The sequence below is a fragment of the Schistocerca serialis genome, chromosome 1 (assembly GCF_023864345.2).
Source record: "Schistocerca serialis cubense isolate TAMUIC-IGC-003099 chromosome 1, iqSchSeri2.2, whole genome shotgun sequence".
NCBI lineage: Eukaryota > Metazoa > Arthropoda > Insecta > Orthoptera > Acrididae > Schistocerca > Schistocerca serialis.
In genome coordinates, this window is record NC_064638.1 from 1135478093 (window position 1) to 1135498042 (window position 19950).

A 19950-nucleotide genomic window follows, 5' to 3' on the forward strand; every position below is an offset into this window, starting at 1 on the left:
TCTCGCTTAGGAACACTACCGCGAGGTGGGATGTTGAAACGCCGGCGAAAGGCACGCGTCACAGCAACAATTGACTCGTTATTGCGTATGAACTCTTCCACTGCGAAAACACGATGCTCAACGGACCACGTAGCCATCGCGACTGACTGCCAGCCTGCAACTGAAACTTCCCGTCCCCCCCCACCACAGGACGAAGTCGCCGAACACCTGGCTCCCCCCCTCCAGACGTACAGTCCACTTCAAAACCACCCGATCCATCTGCGCCACCCTGTAGTTTCAACCTGCTTCCACACATACACACACCCACAAGAATAACAAATAATACAGTCAGTCTTATTGATAATATATTTTCAAATGTAGGACGCACAGAAGTTGAAGTAACAAATACTGATTTGGGATTATCAGACCACAATGCTCTTGTCCTCAAAATTCCTTCAAGGCCACAGAAAGAGAAAAAAAACACACTTCATGTATAAAAGAAATTTTTTTACAGAAAACTGTGTAGAATTCATAAATATGCTAACTAATGAGGCTTGGGCAGAAGTACTATCCCTAACAAATACAAATGATGTATATAACACATTTTCTTACATTTTCATGGGATATTTTGAAATGTGTTTTCCAAAAAAGCTGTCAAAAATCAGGTCACATGGCAATACAAAGCCAAGTTCTTGGATCACAGCTGGCATCAAAACTTCCTGTGGAACTCTAAAGAGACTAATTTCTAAAATGAAAACATCCACAGACCCACAATTCATAGAATATGTCAGGAATTACAAGAGGGTATATAGAAAAGTAATTGCTAAAGCAAAATTCATGAGTAATGATAGTTTTATAAGACAGTCTGAAAACAAGTCAAAAGCCATATGGGGTATTGTGAAGACTGAAATGGGGAAGAGTTGTGAAAACCAGGACATTAGCCTCAAAAATTTTAAAAATGTAATATTAATAAACAAGATTTGCCAAATTATATTAACAATTATTTCATAAATGCAACAACTTCATTAAGCTTAAAATTTACAAACGAAGAAAAACCTGAATATCCAAAAACAGCTTGTAGGATGAGGGTAGAGCCAACAAATGAGGGTGAAGTGTTGAAAGTGATACAAAGCTTGAAACCCAAAATGTCGGCTGGCATAAATGAGGTGCCTGTGTCAATCATAACAAGGACTGCACCACAAATCACAAAGCCCTTCGCACACATAGCCAATTTATCATACAGTGAAGGAGCTTTTCCAGAAAGGCTGAAAATTTCAAAAGTGAAGCCATTATTTAAAAACAGCGACAAGTATTAGGTAAAAAACTATCGCCCAATATCTCTCCTCCCAGCATTTTCAAAAATATTAGAAAAACTGATGAAGCACTGAATCAACAAATATCTAAATTACCATAATTTACTAAACATGAATCAGCATGGCTTCCAAGCACGTAAAAATACCGAAACAGCAGTAATGTGCTACACTGAACAAATAATCAAAAATCTAGAAAAAGATTTAATATAGTAGGAGTAAACTTAGACCTCTCCCAAGCTTTCGACACTGTGAACCAGGACATTCTTTTATAAAAATTGGAAGTGTTGGGTATACATGGGATAGGAAAAAAATGGTTTGAATCATACCTAAAAAACAGAACACAGGGTGTAGGACTGACATCAACTTACTCCAATCACAAAATACATTCAGTATCAGAGGCAAAAAATGTAGAAATAGGAGTACCACAAGGCAGCATCCCAGGGCCCGTATTGTTTCTTGTCTATATAAATGATTTTCACACCTCAGATGATGCAGACAAAGCAATAATATTTGCAGATGATACTAGTGTGATAATAAGTGCACCAAAGCAATTGCTACCAACAACTGCTGATAAAGTACTAAATTACATCCACTCTTGGTTAAAAGCAAACAGATTGACATTGAATGTAAATAAAACAAATTATGTGCAGTTTGGGAAAAGATGTCAAAATGTAAATCTCGATCTGGTGTGGCATGACAAAGCCTTAGACAGAGTGACATCCATAAAATTGTTGGGGATTCATGTGGATGAAAACTTAAATTTTAATGACCACGTAATAAAACTTGCACAGAAACTTAATTCAGCCTGTTTTGTCCTCAGAATTATTGCAAATGTTTGTACCTCAGAGGGTGCCAGAATGGTATACTTCGGCTATTTTCAATCTCTTGCCACATACGGAATAATATTTTGGGGTTCCACAACAGGGCGCCTAAAACAAATTTTTTTGTTGCAGAAGAGAGCCATCCAAATAATAACTCAGTCATCCACAGACACAAAACAAACCCATATTCAAAAAACTTAGAATACTTACTATACCATCATTATACATATGCAAATGTGTATTGTATGTCAGGACCCACATTGCAGATTTTCAGACAAATGCCAACTTTCATAACTACAATACCCGTAATAGTGCAGCACTCCATACTCAGTGGACAAAAAGAACGAATACACAAAGGCATGTGAGCCATATCGGTGAAAAACTGTACAACACACTGCCAGTCAACATCAGGCAGTTAGAAGATGATAAAAAATTTAAAACAGAATTTAAAAAAATTCTAGTGCAACAGTGTTTTTATTCTGTAAATGACTATGTAGGTCAATAATTTTTTTTCTGATGGTATTTATAAAGGCACAATGGAAATACTCTATCTGTACCTAATCATTCATTACCTAATCATCCATTACATTTACATACTTAGAGGACAGCTGTTGTGTGATGTAAATATATACTTAAGCAATGTTGTGTATATAAGGACTTTCCGTTTAGGGAGGACAAAACTAAAGCCTTATGAAAAACAGACTATGCATTTAAAATAACAAGCAGGGATGTATATAGGCTATATTAATTTCACTGTATTATTATTAACTTCACTGTACTATTTTGTTTTGTACTTTTTTATGTATATATTGTTTGTGTCCCATTTCTTTGAAATGGCTTACATGTACCCTTGACAACATCCATACAATATTTATTGTCAATGGATGGATAAATAAAATAAATAAATAAATTGATAAGTTTTACTGTTCCAAGGAAAAGCATACCGTCACTCAATAAGGAAAAAGTTTATTTTTAACATGGAAATCCAGGATTTTCTTTTTCGTTGTCCACGTATATACCCTGATACTAGCAATGTTTCTTCCACCCAAAATAGGTCTTCGATTTTGTACATGTGAGAACTTGTTTGAAAAAGTCGTGTCAAGCCAACAAAATATGCTGCTGAAGAAATTGTGTAGAGGAAGATGAATGTCGACTTCAGGAGGTAGCAGAAGACAACTTGGGGAATAATGATGTTATTGAGGTATCACCAACATTAAGAATCTTTGTGCAACAACACTGTTAAAGCATGTGATGCAGAAAAGCCTAAGAGAGCAAGTGATTATTATGAAGAATATACGGCAGTGAAATTAAGAGAGTATACTACAAATGTACAAAACAATGACAGTATAAAATGAATGAACTGCTGGTTCAAGCTGACATGGGAAATTTGGTTAACAATCCCATGTAGTTCAGTGAACTTACATTTATCACGTGGTCAAATGCTACTGTATATTCATACTAGTATGAATAAAAATGATTCACAGTTTAGTTATTGTCTTTAACTGAACCTTTGCACATACATAAATACAGATTAATCACAATTGTCTTGTCAGGTGACTCACCCATCTGAGTTAAAATGTTGTGCAAATCTATTTTAAATTTCTGCATGTTTCTTTGAAGATTTTCAAGGCACAGGTCTCACACATAAAAATGATCTCTTGTGTTCACTACCTTGCCACCAGCTGGCAAGAACCACACTTCAATTTTGAGTTTTGTTGTCAATTGGTCCTATTAGTGTGTACAAGTGTATCGAGCTCTGACTTTTTCTTAAAAAATTATGCAGATATGTGCATGCTGTCTATGAACTCAGAAGCAAAAGTTTTCTCAACATCAGAAAAACTGCAGGCGTAATTCTCAAAATGTTCACTACCACCCCCTAGCTCTACCGACTCTGTAGTTGAAAACACTTTCAACCAGCTGTCATGTGTGTTCACCAAAGCATGGTTTCAACATATACTCATGCAGGGCAAGTGCTTGGTCTCCCTTGAATGTTTAAAGCACATTTGTTGTTCTCCCTACTAGTGGCACCTCCTCTAGTACACCTAAAACATTAGCATCAACCTGTTTCCAAAACTGAAGTATTTTTCAGATTCCACCATCTGACATGCATCCTTTGGGACTGATGTTTGCATACATTAAGTGGCTCCTAACAAAACTACACTGAAAAACCTGTCATAACTGTACTCATAAAAATCAGTTCCACTACTGGTAGGTGCACTAATTTCACAGTGCCCTCCATGCACATCTCCAAGGCAGTGTGACAAGTTCCTCAGGTCTTTATAAACCTTCACAGTCTGCAGCCATTCTCTTCTTTGGCAAGGAAGCTGAAACAACAGGAATAATTAAATTATTGTACTGTTTTGGCCTTCATATCTATAAATTGCACTTGTTAAGCAGAAATTGGACACACAATGCTTCATAAGTAGTATATCACTGACGAGCTTACTACACTATCTTGTAAGTGTGTGTTTGTATGTACGAATGTAAGTTTTTATCTTCATCACATGTTATCAATAGAAACTACAAGGCAGATTTTATTATATAAAACAGTGGTTCCAACATGGAGGTAATTATTCCCTGAGGCATAAAATGAATCTTTCTGAGGGGGTAGAAACCAAAAGGGTTTCACTTTCTCTCAGTCACAAAACTAAATTACTTTTGAAAGAATATTATTATTGCCCCTATAATTTGTAAGACTTTATTGATTATATAAGATACCAATAAAGTTTTTTTTCCAAATATTATCATTAAAGCATGACATGGTGTTGCAGAAATTACATCTAGTGAAATGAATGTCTAATCATCATCAGCTTTTTCACATTGTCCAATCTCTACAAACGTATATTCCGTTTTGTGCTATGCTTCTATGAGTGAGACATGCAAGTAACAAATGTTAAATATATGAAAATGTCTTGTCTGAGTTTTATGTAGTTCCTGGAATGCACCAGAAAGTCCTTCAATATTCACTTTGAAATGGAGAAACTAATTAATTGGTAATACAACAGACAGTAACTACATACCGGCTACTATGCTGCTCTACACAGTCAGACATGAAGCATTGGTATGCTTAAGTCTTCTGATTTCTGCCAGCTTGGAAAAGGAGATCCAGCAATCAAATGATTTACAAACATAAGTACAGTCAACACATTTTAACTGGGTTGGTTTTAGTTTGGTCTATAGGGTGCGGAAGAAGCAAGTGTCATTAGGTAGGGCAGTGGCGCAGCTTTAGTTTCTGAGTAGGAGTTGATAGCACTTGTGATGCACTGGGTATTGCTTCATCATTCATTCTAGCACACAGACTACCAAAACAAAGCTCAGGAAAAGAAACACTGAATTCTAGATATACATATCTGAAAGAGATTTTTGATAACGACATCAATGAAACATAAAGGATCTGAATAGACTCAGAGCATGACTTATTATGTGCATTTCCTGAGAAACCAAATATGAAGAGATGGTTAGAAATAAGCAGTACCATCCTGTCATTGATGCGTTAGTTCTTGGTTTAATAAGACACAAACAAGAACTAAATACTGTTTATCTTGAATCATTTCATAAATAAAAGCGATCAAAGAATTTTTTCTACTTAAGTTAAGGTTGACAATAACTTTTTGGAGGAGGAGTGGGGGTAATTAGCTAATATTTGATTGCACTCAGTGGTAATGATCTCAGCTGTTGCTGAAATGTGAAATAAACACTCGAGAATGGTGTAACTGTCTCCAGTTGCTGAGAATCAGAGTGCAACCAGTTGCTAAGAGCCAGATTGTAAGTGCAACTCTTTCTTCAGGTAAGACTGCTTGTCTGTAGTTGTCCTGCTTCGGATTTTTTCCCTCAATACCAGTAAGCAGCCAGCAAAACTTGTACACTGACGTACATGCAAAATTTTGGCCTAATTAAGTTGGAAACTATAATTCAGTGACTAGTGCACTACCAGCACATGTCTGATGCTTCTGCAAAAATTCAAACCCCCCCCCCCCCCCCCCCTCCTTTAAAGCTTCGATTTTTGCATCACCAACAGTGCAGCTGACATACACAACACCCCTGTCTGGATATCACTGTTTTTCATTGCAACTACTTCACTATGGCAGCATTCGATCTTATATCTGTGCATATGACTTTAGTGCCATATAAACAAAAATGCACTGTTTGGTTGGGTTCACACAATCAATGCTCTTCTCAGCAGTTTTCTCTTTCACTCGTCTAGAGTAAACACTTGTTAATTTATATTTATATTTATCACATGAGTTCTTAACTCTGTGTTACTCAAATTCTCCTTAAGAATAAATGGACTGATAATAACTAGAAAAAAGGAGTGGGGGGATAATTAGGACACGGCTTTTTTGAGGACGATAATCAGCAATGTTTTATATCTCCTTCTCTTACAGAAGAAACATTTGTTAAGTGGAATCATGCTAACAGTTATATCATTTACTCGCTCAGATCCCCCTCTCCCCCTTTTTTTACGTACCTTTAACTCTAAAGTTCCTGAATTAAAGATTTTGATATGGGCATTTTATCTTATGTATGCAATGATACACAAACCTTGAAACTTCCTGGCAGATTAAAACTGTGTGCCCGACCAAAACTCGAACTCGGGACCTTTGCCTTTTGCGGGCAAGAGCACTTCCCCGCGAAAGGCAAAGGTCCCGAGTTTGAGTCTCGGTCAGGCACATAGTTTTAATCTGCCAGGAAGTTTCATATCAGCGCACACTCCGCTGCAGAGTGAAAATCTCATTCTGGAAACATCCCCCAGGCTGTGGCTAAGCCATGTCTCCGCTATATCCTTTCTTTCAGGAGTGCTAGTTCTGCAAGGTTCGCAGGAGAGCTTCTGTAAAGTTTGGAAGGTAGGAGACGAGGTACTGGCAGAAGTAAAGCTGTGAGTACCGGGCGTGAGTCGTGCTTCGGTAGCTCTGTTGGTAGAGCACTTGCCCGCGAAAGGCAAAGGTCCCGAGTTCGAGTCTCGGTCGGGCACACAGTTTTAATCTGCCAGGAAGTTTCATATCAGCGCACACTCCGCTGCAGAGTGAAAATCTCATTCTGGATGCACAAACCTTGTCTGGATGTTCGAAAAGCAATTACTCTCCATGATAAAATCTAACTGTTTCACATCTCCATGCAGACCTGTGGCAGGATGTAATTACGATAATTTCTCGATGCAAACGTTTTAAGCAAACTGAAACTTCAAGACCTGTACATTGTGTTTTTACTGACAGTGAAATTATCAAACCTAAAATTATTACCATTAGCCGTGAACATGAATGTGGTTATGGGATGCAAGAATGGGGGGAAGGGGATAGTAAATGTCAGAACACACAAAATTGTTTGGAATGGGCAGGCAAGTGTGCTTACTCTATACCAGTCTAAATGAAGATTACAGTAAGTCCATAATACTAGAATTATGTTTGTGATAAACACTCACTACACCTCTCCTTTTACCACTAGAGGCCTGGCATAAAGTAGGCAATGTTGTCAAGCAGTTTCGACAGCATCTCCGGTGGACAGCTGTTGGTTTCTGGCAGCTGCCGCGTCAGGCAAATGAGAGGGCCAAGAGCACACAGAAGTGAGTCCAGCAAGACAGATAGGCTACCAGAAACAGCAATTTGACCCTCATGTTCTTTCAGGCGTTCACCAATAATGCCGAGTGATTCCCCGAGCAACTTCAGATGAGCTGCCACGTCCACAGGCTGTGTGCCAACGACCTTGTATAGGCCGGGTCCCACTGCAGGCTCAGCTACCAGTCCCCGCCCACCAGATGCGCCTGCTGCAGCTCCAGCCTTTGAATCTGCAACCTGTTGCTGCTGTTGCTGGTGGTGGCGTGCACTTCCACTTGATGCTGATGTACCTGCACTACTGCGTGAACCACTTCCAACTGCGCCAGTCACTGACATTCCTCCAGTAGTAGTGCCACTTTCTTGCCTAGCGGCTGCCCCTGATGTTGCACCCGATAATGAGGATCCACCACCAGCTTTATTGATGAACTTCGAGCGGGACCCAGAAGTCCGCCAGCGACCACCGTCCGTCTGCTGACTTGATCCGCCAACTCCTTGAGTTACAGAACTCTGTGCCGATGCATCTGATCCAGGCTTGGTCAAAGCGACACGTTTAGCACGCCTTTTCCAAGCATACTTCTCGTTGTTGGGTACTGTTGCCCAGAGCTCACCAAGACGCTTACTAATAGTAGCAAAGTCTGTGTCGGGATTAGCACGCAGTATTTCCTGCCTAACCTCCTTTGCCCAAAGCATGTAGGCAGTGAACCGTGTTTTGCCTTTATCCTTCCGTTGTGCTTTAGTACGTCCAACTACACGACCATCTCGCACCACAAGTTTCTTCTTAGTTGATTTCTCGAGCATATACAGTGACTGACCTCCACGAGATGCTGTTCCTGAGCCTGAAGGTCCTTCATCACCTGTCCGGCTGTTGCTTTCATCGGGGATGGCTGTTGTATTACGTTCTTCCACAAGTCGATCTTCGTCAGATGCTGCTTCATCATCAGAAGATGATGAAGAACTGGAACTGGACTCATCATCTTGAACATCTCCTGTGAACTCATCTGAACTTGAATAGATATCATCTCCCCCATCATTTGACAAGGTATCACGATGATGGACACCAGAACTGGATGTTGTGCGGTCTGAGTGTAATGTGGACGATGCCCTGCCTCGCCCTCTGCCGCCACTGCTACCGGCAACAGGAGAACTGAATGAGTCGCCACCACGTCGCCTATACCGATTGTCAATATCATCAGGCGATTCAAAATCCATCAGTTTTGAAGACTTCTTGCGAACTCGACCTGAGCGCGAAACACCTGTCACCTCCAATTCGTCTTGCTTAGCTCTTCCTCCAGAGGTCGAGTCCATGTCGTCATCAAATTTCCTCTTCAACATTTTGGACATAGCTTTCGCACTGAAACAAAAAACATACTGTAATTAGTGTTGCAGATGGATCAACGTGTACCAGAAAGAAAAGCAGGTACGTAATGAGCCCTGCATTTATTTGTGATAAAGTACTGGTAAGTTATTACAGGCTGTTTCTAAAAACATTTTGTGTTTTATGTCTCTGTTGCAGTCCATTCGATTTAGGCCTATGGGAAACAGAACAATGTAGAACGGAAATAACAAACAACTGGCAACAGAATATTACTTAAATGTATTACTTTTAAGTAACTATTTCTTATTTTTGAAACTGTTTTGAAATCTGACCCTTTTCAAAGTTCACATCCTGTCCTGCTCATGATGCAAATGAAAGAGACTGGTTGTGAGCTTATGTTATAACATGCAACAATAACACACAAATCTGCTTCATATTTCCTTTTCTACAGTTGCTTCATTAAATGAAGGGTCTTGAACAGTGTCTACATTTGAACAGTTTGCCACTGCCACTGCCATTAAAGCAGGGAAGAAGTGGTGTACTTATTATGTGCAAGTTTTTCTTTACTGTTTTCAAAGAAAGATGCTGAAAGCAAACACAGGTGTCCAGCCTACATTATAACAGATCTGTCTTCTTATCAGACAGAAAATCTAAAGAACTTTTGGTTCTTCCACTAAATCAATAAAAAGACTGAAGCCATCTGTTCGGACATTGTGACCATAATGGCATCAAAATGGAGGATGTCACAGAGAAGGCTGAAATACTAAACTCCTTTTTACAAAACTGTTTCACTGAGGAAGATCACACTGCTCTAAATAGTCATATGAATGTCAAAATAACAGATCACAAAATACAGAAAATCAACTGAAATTGCTCAACAGAGAAAAGGCCACTGGTTCCAATGGGATACCAATATAATTCTACATAGAGTATGTGAAATAACTAAACTCCCTTCTAGCAGTAGGTTACTGGAGAGAAAAACATTTCTAGCGATCAGAAAAAAATGCAGGTCATTCCCGTTTTCATAAGTCATCAAAAAGGTGCATAAAACAATAGGTCTGTATCGCTGACATTACTATGTTGTAGAATTTAGAAACGGGTTTTATGCTCGCATACTAGGACATTTCTGGAGACCGAAAACCTCATTCTTTAGGAATCTACATGGATTCCAAAAAGAATCATTGTGTGAAACCAGGTCGCTCTAATCGCCTACAGGATCAAGAAAACAGCAGCGTCCATATTGATACCATATGCCTTGACATCCCAAAGGCATGAAGGGTCCATAACAAACAGAACGCAGCATGTTAGTCTCAATGGCAGAAACTTTCATATATAAAAGGAACCTCAGGTGCATCCCTAAGGAGCGTTATAAGACCATTACTTTTCGACACTATACATAAATATCTAAAGGGTAGTGTCAATTTCCATGAGGTTTTTTGTGGACGATGCTGTAATATACAGAAAAGTTGCAACACTAGAAAATTATAGCAAATTGCAGGAAAACAACGCCTGATACATGGCTGGACACTTGGCTCTCAACTTAAACAACATTGTCCCTGGTCTTCACGGGATCAGCATCTTATTCTGAATTAGGCAGTATGTTGAATAGCAGAGGGTGGCCAGATGCCCTTCCTGTAGTCGAATTTGTGTACCACCATCCGTCTGTGTCTAATATTATCCCACGTGAAAGTGTGCAAACTTCTTCTAAATGTTTGCAAATAGTGTAATTGATATGACACATGAATATCAGCCTGATATTCATTCACCTAGTCGAATGTGGGAAACAGACTACAAACCACATCCAGGCGGCTAAGCACGTTCTCCCTCATTGTCAATCCACAAGGCAGATCTGATCTGGGCCCAGAAGTGGCATGCTAACACATGAGGCTATCCAGGCAGATCTATAAACAAATATAGCACACTGCAGATGATGAGGTGGAAAGATCCATTATTGAATGATTACAGAATTGCAGGACAATCACTGGAAGCAGTCACAGCCATAAAATATCTAGGAGTATGGTTATTGAGCAATTTAAAGTGTAACAACAACATTAAACTAGACAAAAAAAAGGTTCAAATGTCTCTGAGTACTATGGGACTTAACTTCTGAGGTCATCAGTCCCCTAGAACTTAGAACTACTTAAACCTAAGGACATCACACACATCCATGCCCGAGGCAGGATTCGAACCTGCGACCCTAGTGGTCGTGCGGTTCCAGACTGTAGCGTCTAGAATCGTTCAACCACTCCAGCTGGCTAAGATAGACACCAAACTGAGATTCATCTGAAAGATCCTCAAGAAGTGTAGTCCACCCACAATGGAGGCCACTTACAATGCCCTCATTGGCCCAATACTGGCATATTACTCACTGGTCTGGGATACTTACCAGACAGGATTGACAGAGGAAATAGAGAAGAACTGAAGAAGATCAGTGTGTTTCACAACAGGTTCAATTACTAATTGCAAAGGTTCACAGAAATTCTCAGCAAATTCTAATGGCTGACACTACAAGATAGGCTTCAAATTCAGAAAGAGTATGTTCTTAGAAGAGACAAATCAATATATTGCTACCTCCTCCGTACATCTCACAAAAAGGCTATAAGGTGGAACTAGAGAGATTTGAACTCACACAGAAGCTTACCAACAATTGTTCTTCTTGCAAATCATATACCACTATGACAAAAAAGGAGGGCACACAGTACAATCCTCCCCCACCCCCTCCCCTTCTCCCTGCACCCTTCCCGAGTCACCATCAAGTAGCTTGCAAAGTATAGATATAGAAGAGTTATGGGCAGCAGTGTTATGTGATATGGAGAACTCAGTATGAAAGGAGCAATCTCGGCCTTATAAATTTAATGCCCCTTTTTGTGTGGAGTAGCAGTAATGTTTAACATTGATATAGAAACTGGATGAACACTTAAATGTTTCATTAAACCAAAACTGAAATTGCCATATTAATCAACAGGTTTTCATAACAAGAATGTTGATTGCTGAAGATTAAGTTTCCTGAGTTCTACCCAGTAAGGACCTGAGAGGAAAATAAAATTGATTGACATAAAAATTAAATAAGAAAACACACCCATAATTTTCACAAATAAATACTACAGAACATGATGATATCATACAAAAAAATGCCTCCTTCAGGACTTTCGCTATCATTCCATTATATGTCCATGCGCGCGTGTGTGTGTGTGTGTGTGTGTGTGTGTGAGAGAGAGAGAGAGATGTATGAGAAAGGCAGTGGTGTGTGCCTGAGAGGCTATGTGAAATTCTAGATCAGGCAGTGAAGTCACTCTATGCAGTTTACCACTACTGGTCATTTCCTCTCCTGTTCCACTCACAACTGAGCAATGGAGAAACAGTTGTCCATATGCTCCAGTACGAGCCTTAATTACTCGTATCTTACTTTTGTGGTCCTTACATAAGATGTACGTCAGAGGCAGCAAAATCATTCTGCGTTCAGCTTCATATGCTGGTTTTCTAAATTTTCTCAACTGCGTTTCTTGAAAATGTCGTCGTATTGCCTCCAGGGATTCCCATTTGAGTTCACAAGTATCTCCATAATACTTGATCAGAACTAGTAGTAAAGAAATCTAGCAGCCTAGCTCAGAACTGCTTTAATGTATTTATTTAATCATACCTGGTCGAGATCACAAACACAGAAGCACTAATTAGAACTATTCATACTACTGTTCTGTACATGATTTCCTTTATAGGTGAGTTACACTTCCTCAAAATTCTCCCAATAAACCAAAGTCAACTTTTGCCTTCCTGCTACCATCCTTATATGTTTGGTTCATTTCATATTGCATTGCAACACTGTGCCTAGATATTTAATCAATGTGACTGAGTCATGCAGCACACCACTGATACTGTACTTGAATGTTGCACAACTGTTCCTCCTGCGCATGTGCATTAACTTACATTTTTCTAACTTTAGAGAAAGCTGCCATTCATCACATCAACTAAAAATATTGCCTATGTCATCGTGTAGCCTCCTACAGTCACTCTAAGATGTACCTTCATTTTCACCACATCATCTCATCAAACAGCTGCTTACCCTGTGTGTAAGATCATTGATGTATATATAGAACAAGAGTAGTCCTATTACACTTCCCTGGGGCACTCCTGATGACACCCTTGTCTCTGATGGACATTTGCCATTTGGGAGAACATACTGGGTTCTTCGCCCAACTCAAGGACCTGGGAACCTATTCCATAACCTCTTACCTTCGTTACTAGTTTACAATGGGGCACTGTGTCAAAAGCTTTCCTGAAATCTAGAAATATGGAATCTGCCTGATGTCCTTCATCCATGGTTCGTAGCAAATGTGATGAAAAGGACAAGCTGAGTTTCATATGAGAGATGTTTTCTCAATACATGCTGATTTGTGGCCATATGCTTTTCCATCTCAAGGAGTTTTATTATATTTGGACTCAGAGTATGTTCAACAATTATGAACAAACAAATGTTAAGGATATTGGTCTGTAGTTTTTTGTAAGTCTGTTCCTTTACCCTTATTATATACAGGAGTCATAAGAGTGGTTTTTTCCCCCCCTCCCGTCACCTGCAACTTTGCACTGGGAAAGAGATTCACAATAAATCCAAGCTAAGTAAGGGACAAGTGCCATAGAGTACTCTATGTATGTAAAACCGAATTGGGATTCCATCCATACCTGGCATCTTATTTGTTTCCGACTCTTTCAGTTACTTCTTTATGCCTTGTACTATGTGCTCCACATGGTATTCTGTACATATGTTTGTACAATCCTCCGGGGCATGAATGACTTCTTAAACACAAAATTTAAAACTTCAGCTTTTCTTTTCCTGTCTTGTACTGGCAAACGAGACTAGTCAACGAGTGACTGGACAGAAGCTTTTGAAACACTTACTGATTTAATGCAGGACCAGAATTTTCTTGGGTTCTTGGCATGATCTTTTGCTAAGGTATGACTGTGGAAGTTGCTTACATGTTAAACATTCTCAGTTTTCTTGCCGTGTCAATTCTTGATAAAATCTCAAGCTTTCGATGATATCCTCCATCGTCATTCTGAGGAGCAACTGACTGTCTTCAGTTGTGGAAGTTACTCTTTAAACATCAACCTTTTTATAGATGCACCAACTCCTACTATCTTTTGCTTGTTTTCATTTGCTCATTCTTTTTTGAACTGAGAGTGCAACAGTCTCCACTTTCTCAGCATTTTCTGAATTTTGCTAATAAATCACAGTGGGTCTTTTCCATCCTTAATCTACTTGCTAAGCACATACTTCTCCAGAGTGTGATTTTTTATCAGTTTAAACTTTGCCCATAGCTCTTCTATGTTCACCATACTTGAACTAAATTATGTCCATTGAATGTCTAAGTGGAATGCAAACAACTGCTTATCTGCTCTTTCTAGCAAAAGCATTCTTTTAGCCTTCTTGATGGATTTATTAACTTCAGTAAACATCACCACTATGATAATATCATGGTAACAACTCCTTGTCTCTATACTGACACTGTCAATAAGGTAAGGCAGGCATATTTGTAGCTGCAAGGTCTAAAATACTGTATAACTCCACTTTTACGTTACTGGAATTAACATTTTCCCGACGTTGATGACATTTTTTATCGGTCTCATAAAATTTCCTATGCCCGCAATGTTAATTTGCAACCGATTTTGTGTCAACATATTTATAATTTTCCAACGGTTTACAGATTACAAAAAAACGTTTGTGGAGAAAAAATGACATTGGCATGATGTTGGCCATCCAGTAGAATTTACAAATATGATTAAGTTTCTTGACACCAGAGCACTCTACTCAGCACATCTGAACCAGTAAACATGTAAAAGTTGGAACAATTCGTGCCATACCTATAACCACAACCATTTCTAAACTGCCTCTACTGTGCAAACGCAGTTTCGTGATTGTTGTGATACCTTTGTCGAACCATATTTAGCATGTTTCAGCATATGGCCACTTGGAGCACTAGCTGACGCCGTCATTCACTTTGAGTTGCTCAAACGTTTTTAGTGTGAATACAGCGCCGGTTACGTATTTTACTCACGCTGCACAAAACGTGTATCGAGAGTTTATTCTCGTTGTCAAGTGTAGTATTTACATACGTATTTTTTTATGATGTTACACGAACAAACGATGTGAGTGTTAAGTTTGCGTGTGTGTGTGTGTGTGTCGTTTTCTACATAACTGATGAGGCACAGTACCTCATACCTCAAAAATATGACTACAGTGCAAAAGACGCAGAATCACACATATTCAAACACCACACAAAATACTTGTGTACATATTTGCACTTGACAACGAGAAAAAATTCTCGAAATGCGTCGTGCTAAGCATGAAAAAATACGTAACTAGTGCTGTATTTCATTATTTACATAATGAATTACAGCTGCTGGCTTTCAAAAACATAATTATGCCGTATGAAACTGAGGCAAACGTTCATACTTCCCAGACAGTTATCAGTTCCAGTAACATCAGCAGTTTTTGTTAGATAATAAACCTTCATTAGATAATAAACCTTCATTAGATAATAAACAATCTCCTGACAAGTCTTTTGATGCCTGTTATGTATACATAACACATAAAGTGCCAGGGGGAATCCTGTACATAACTTTTACAGCTTAAAAATTATTTCCCACATTTTACATCATTTTTTTTAAGCCATTGAAAAGTGTAAAAGTGGGGTTTCACTGTATTTCCATTACATTTGGGCTGTCTGACTAACTGCTCAAGACTCGGGAACCATAATCGAAACTACTTCACAAGACTGCCTGTCTGTAACATCTGATTTAATCCATATATGTCCCACTCTGTACTTGGTAAGTTAAAGTCGCCTGGATATTTCAGCACTACTGACCGTAGACTTTTTTTAATGATACTAAAAATGTCACAGCAGAAGCAGATGGCCGGTAAATACATTATATAATTAGCTTGAGTTCACCTAGACCTGTTACATGTGTTCAGATAACTTCACAGACTCAATTTTGACCTCGGTAAACACAATATTTTTGGCAACTGCGATGAACACTTCCCCCTTCTATGGAGTCTAATCTGCCTTTTCAATATACATTCCATGTCTCGGTAAATATGTAGGAGCTTTCTACTTCGGGTTTCATCAGCTTTTAGTTCTGAGAATAATTTGAATGTGACATCTCTCCTGGAGAGTAGTAAATTTAAGACCTTTGTTGCAAATGCTTCAACAATTTGCTATTAAAATTTTGACAGTCAAAGTGTCATTACTTTGTATGCTGCCTGTTTGCTCTTTGCATATCAACTGGCGAACATTCATTAAAGGACCTAAAAAACTACCTCCCAGCCTAAAAGACCCCTATGTGCACTCCACAAGTACTCTGCTACCCGACTAGCTGCTTCATTTGTGTAGTGCACCCATGACCTCTCAAGATGAGCCCCACAATCCTCCCACACTACAACGCACGTCCAGAAATCTGCAGTCAAAACCATCATGGAATCGACACAGCCTTTTGTTAAGACCCTACTTTCATCTCCAAACTGATCAACTCTGGGTATGATGCTGCAAATTGTGAGCTCTGCTTGAACCCCGCAAGGAAGGTCAGCAGTCTTCACCACTTCTGGTAGTTGCCCACGTAAATGAAGATGGCCACAGAACACAACCAACAGACGTCATTAGGGCTGAAATGAGCCACAACTTGCACACGAGTGCACCCTGCTCGCTCATAGCCGCAAGCAGGGCCTCCTCCCCATCTCAGATGAGGCTTCCACCCTGGTAGACATACCTTATGCACACTAGACTTCTTTCCAATGCTGGATGGTATTTCCATCAGGAACTCCATAACGCAACTAACACTGGGGCTTCCAATAACAAGCAATCCCCCCCCCAAACCTGCTTCGATCCTGCTGAAGGAGTAGCTACACGTTCATTCTCAGGATGATTGGGGGAGAGGCCAGACACCCAGCCTGCAAACTGACTCTCCGCTCAAGCAGCGGGAATGTGTTACAACCTGCCATTCACCCAGCAGTGAGAATGGATCCACTGCATCAGGTATACTGCAAGGCACCTCAGCAGCAGAGCCTGTCACCAAACCAACAAACCTGACATGTCACATGCGATGCACCAGATTCACTGCCACTGCTACATCCAAAGCAGCAGTCTAAAGATGGCTCACCACACCCAAAAGCGTCTTCAGCTGTTAACGAACAGTGACACACTGCTCCTGCGACCGACATCACACATCCTATCCCTCCTAGTACAACTAACTTAAGAATTAACTATAAATGCACAAAGACAAAAGCTAAATATTTAACTTGCTACTTTCCTAGTGTGTCACCAACGGAGGCTGGCACCTTACTGAGCTGTGTAGTTGGTCATTCAAAAGAAATGACAACTCCACTACAGGCTGCATAAATCTACATTTTGCAGTTACTGAAATGACAGATTACAATTCTTAAATACAAAAACATACTAGGTATTAAGAATTAAACTATGAAAGCTCACAGAAAAAGCTAAATATAATATGCTACTCTACTGGTGCATCACCAATTGTAGCTTGATACTGACTTAGGCTGTGTCGAAGTATCACCATTAGGTATGTGGCAAATTAAAACAGGTAGTGTGAGTTAGAGATGACTCCACAAGATAACTAGTACAAGAATTAACAGTAAATCCAATATGGAGGGCACATATATTGCAGTGAATGGGATTACAGAGATAAGGTCCAGTGAGTACACTGTATCATTTGGGGAAGTTCAAATAAGTGTCATGCTACTGCCAATCAGTGTATTTTACACATCTTAATATGTATAAACCCCCCACCCCTCCCCCCTCATCCTTAATCCCACAACCCTCCAGACAGCTATCACCACTACTCATTGTTCCATATCCATTACCACCTTCTTATTTTTTTCACTACTACTCTGTCTACACTTCAATTAGATTTATATGTCTACGAACTTTCACCCATTCTCTTTTCTCTGCAGTTGTCTCCATCCCAACCTCTGCATCCCTATCTCCTTTCTCTTGTGTCTAACATGCAGCTATCCATGCAACACTGCAGCATTACCGCTATGGCATCACTTTTTGATTATCTTTCACTACACTGTCTCCTTATACCTTGCCCTTTGATTCATCTTCAATTCAACCAGAAAACACAAAGTTTCCCATGGAACAACTCATATTTGTTCACCTGATGGAGGTAAGAAACCCTACCAAATTTTAGCATTTCATCTCTCTCTGTCTGCATCTTATTGCACTACAAAATCTGGAATTTTTTTCATTTTTTACATTTTGATAGCAAAAACGACACTTGTTAACATTTTGAAAATAAATAACCATTTTTTTAGGCATCATCAAAAAACTGTGAAATTTGGAGTCTGTTTACTCAATAGCAAAAGGATTGAAGAAAAAATATCTCATGCCTATAAGTAACACCATCAAGGCAGGAAAAATATGTGCCCTTACAAACATTTTGGAATTTATTCTGCAAAAAACACACTTCACAATTACATCAAATATTACATAAAACAAAAAGGATACTTACTTTATCCCCTCACCCCAGCACCCCTCCCCCCCCCCAAAAAAACAGAGAACACATCAGCAACCAGGCTAATAAAATTAATGTATTTTGATCCACTGTTATTTTTTAACACAGAACAGTTTTTAACTTTTGTTTTGAGAATGTTAAAAAAAACAAAAAAAACTGACTGATTTTTTTAAACAACGCTATACAAAATAAATGTAATTTATAAAAGTAAGATTTTTTTCTTAAGTGTTGAAACACTCCTCTGAAAATTGCTAAAATCTTCCAGCTGTGGTTTCACAACATTCAACAACAGCAAGCACATGAGGAATGGGAACTGGACAAGTATCCTCTCATTTCGGGCAATGGAATGATGGTGAAGGTCCTGAAGGATGCATAAATGATACGGTAACATCATGTTCTGTTTTTTTAGTTCAAAGATTATCCCAAAGTACCTCACATTAGAACATTTACAAGCCACGTGTCTTGATGGGATCACATTTTCTTCTCTCCAAAGGATGCCAATATATTCCCTAAATTATGCTTCATGCTTGGTCCTACATCACTAATGATATTCCTTGCTTCCAGATTACATACCCAAAGTTAAAGGTGGCTTAAAGTTATGAAAACTTCTGGTTCAAGAAAGTGTTTGAAGATCAGCAAAGCATTTTATAAGGTACGAATGTGTGTTATTTATAGACTCTTCTAAAACAACATTAAACATCGGTGAGCAGTGACCTCCTACGATGCTCTTGGCAGGACAATTTCTGTGTTGAAGTTACACACTCTGCGGAGTCCTGGTTGGCTAGCAACCTCTATTTAGGATGGCCACGGCTCACGAGGTGAGACTCGGTCAGGGGCAGTGACGGAGACTCTGTCGGGGCAGTGACAAAGAAATGGTCGGCAGCAGTGACAGAGAGAAGACAGCACATGGAGCATCACAAGTAGTCAGTCAGCACTTGGTGTCCTGCAATGATGCACGGTGTTGACATTCTGGCACCTGGGTCTGGCAGCGAGAGGAACTGGAGTGCGGAAGCACTCACCGGTCAACATAGGCTCGGTTTAAGAGTCGTGTCTATGTTGAATCCCGAGAAGAGTGCGAGAGTACAAACCTGGCGTGGGTGTTAACAATGAGCTCCTGGACTAACTTTAAATGGTGAGCCATTTTATGGTGGAACTTTTGGATGTGACAGCTCCATGTAGCCACTGTGATTTTCACTGGTCGTTCCTTAAACCACTTGGACATGGCTCCAGGATAATCGGTAATGCAGGTCCATATAACTGCGCTATGCCCTGGTTCTGTTGCATTTATCTTGAATTAGAAGTGTGGCCAATATTTGGTGATTCCTGTTTTTATTACTAGGTCTACAACTTAGCTTCCGCCGTTTTTTCTCGGAGTTCAGGGCTTTATTGTGAAACACTTACAAAAAAATTATGATTCATAGTATTGCCCGTCACTGGTCACTACATTC

The 19950-nt window shown here is 39.5% G+C and overlaps 1 protein-coding gene across 2 annotated transcripts in view; it reads right to left on the reverse strand.

The window, feature by feature from the left end:
• Window positions 1-3590: 3590 nt before the first annotated feature.
• The window catches only part of LOC126417381 (HMG box-containing protein 4), a 42629-nt gene continuing 26269 nt past the window's right edge, over window positions 3591-19950 (reverse strand). Inside the window, exons 2-3 of one of the 2 annotated variants that reach the window (XM_050085114.1) lie at window positions 7538-9016; window positions 3591-4437 (exon numbers count right to left, since the gene is read on the reverse strand). In XM_050085114.1, coding sequence (XP_049941071.1) covers window positions 7552-9006 — 1455 coding nt within the window. In that variant the 5' untranslated portion in view covers window positions 9007-9016 and the 3' untranslated portion in view covers window positions 3591-4437; window positions 7538-7551. Of the gene's footprint in view, window positions 4438-7532; window positions 9017-19950 lie in introns of both variants that reach the window. The other variant, XM_050085113.1, reaches the window with a different exon arrangement.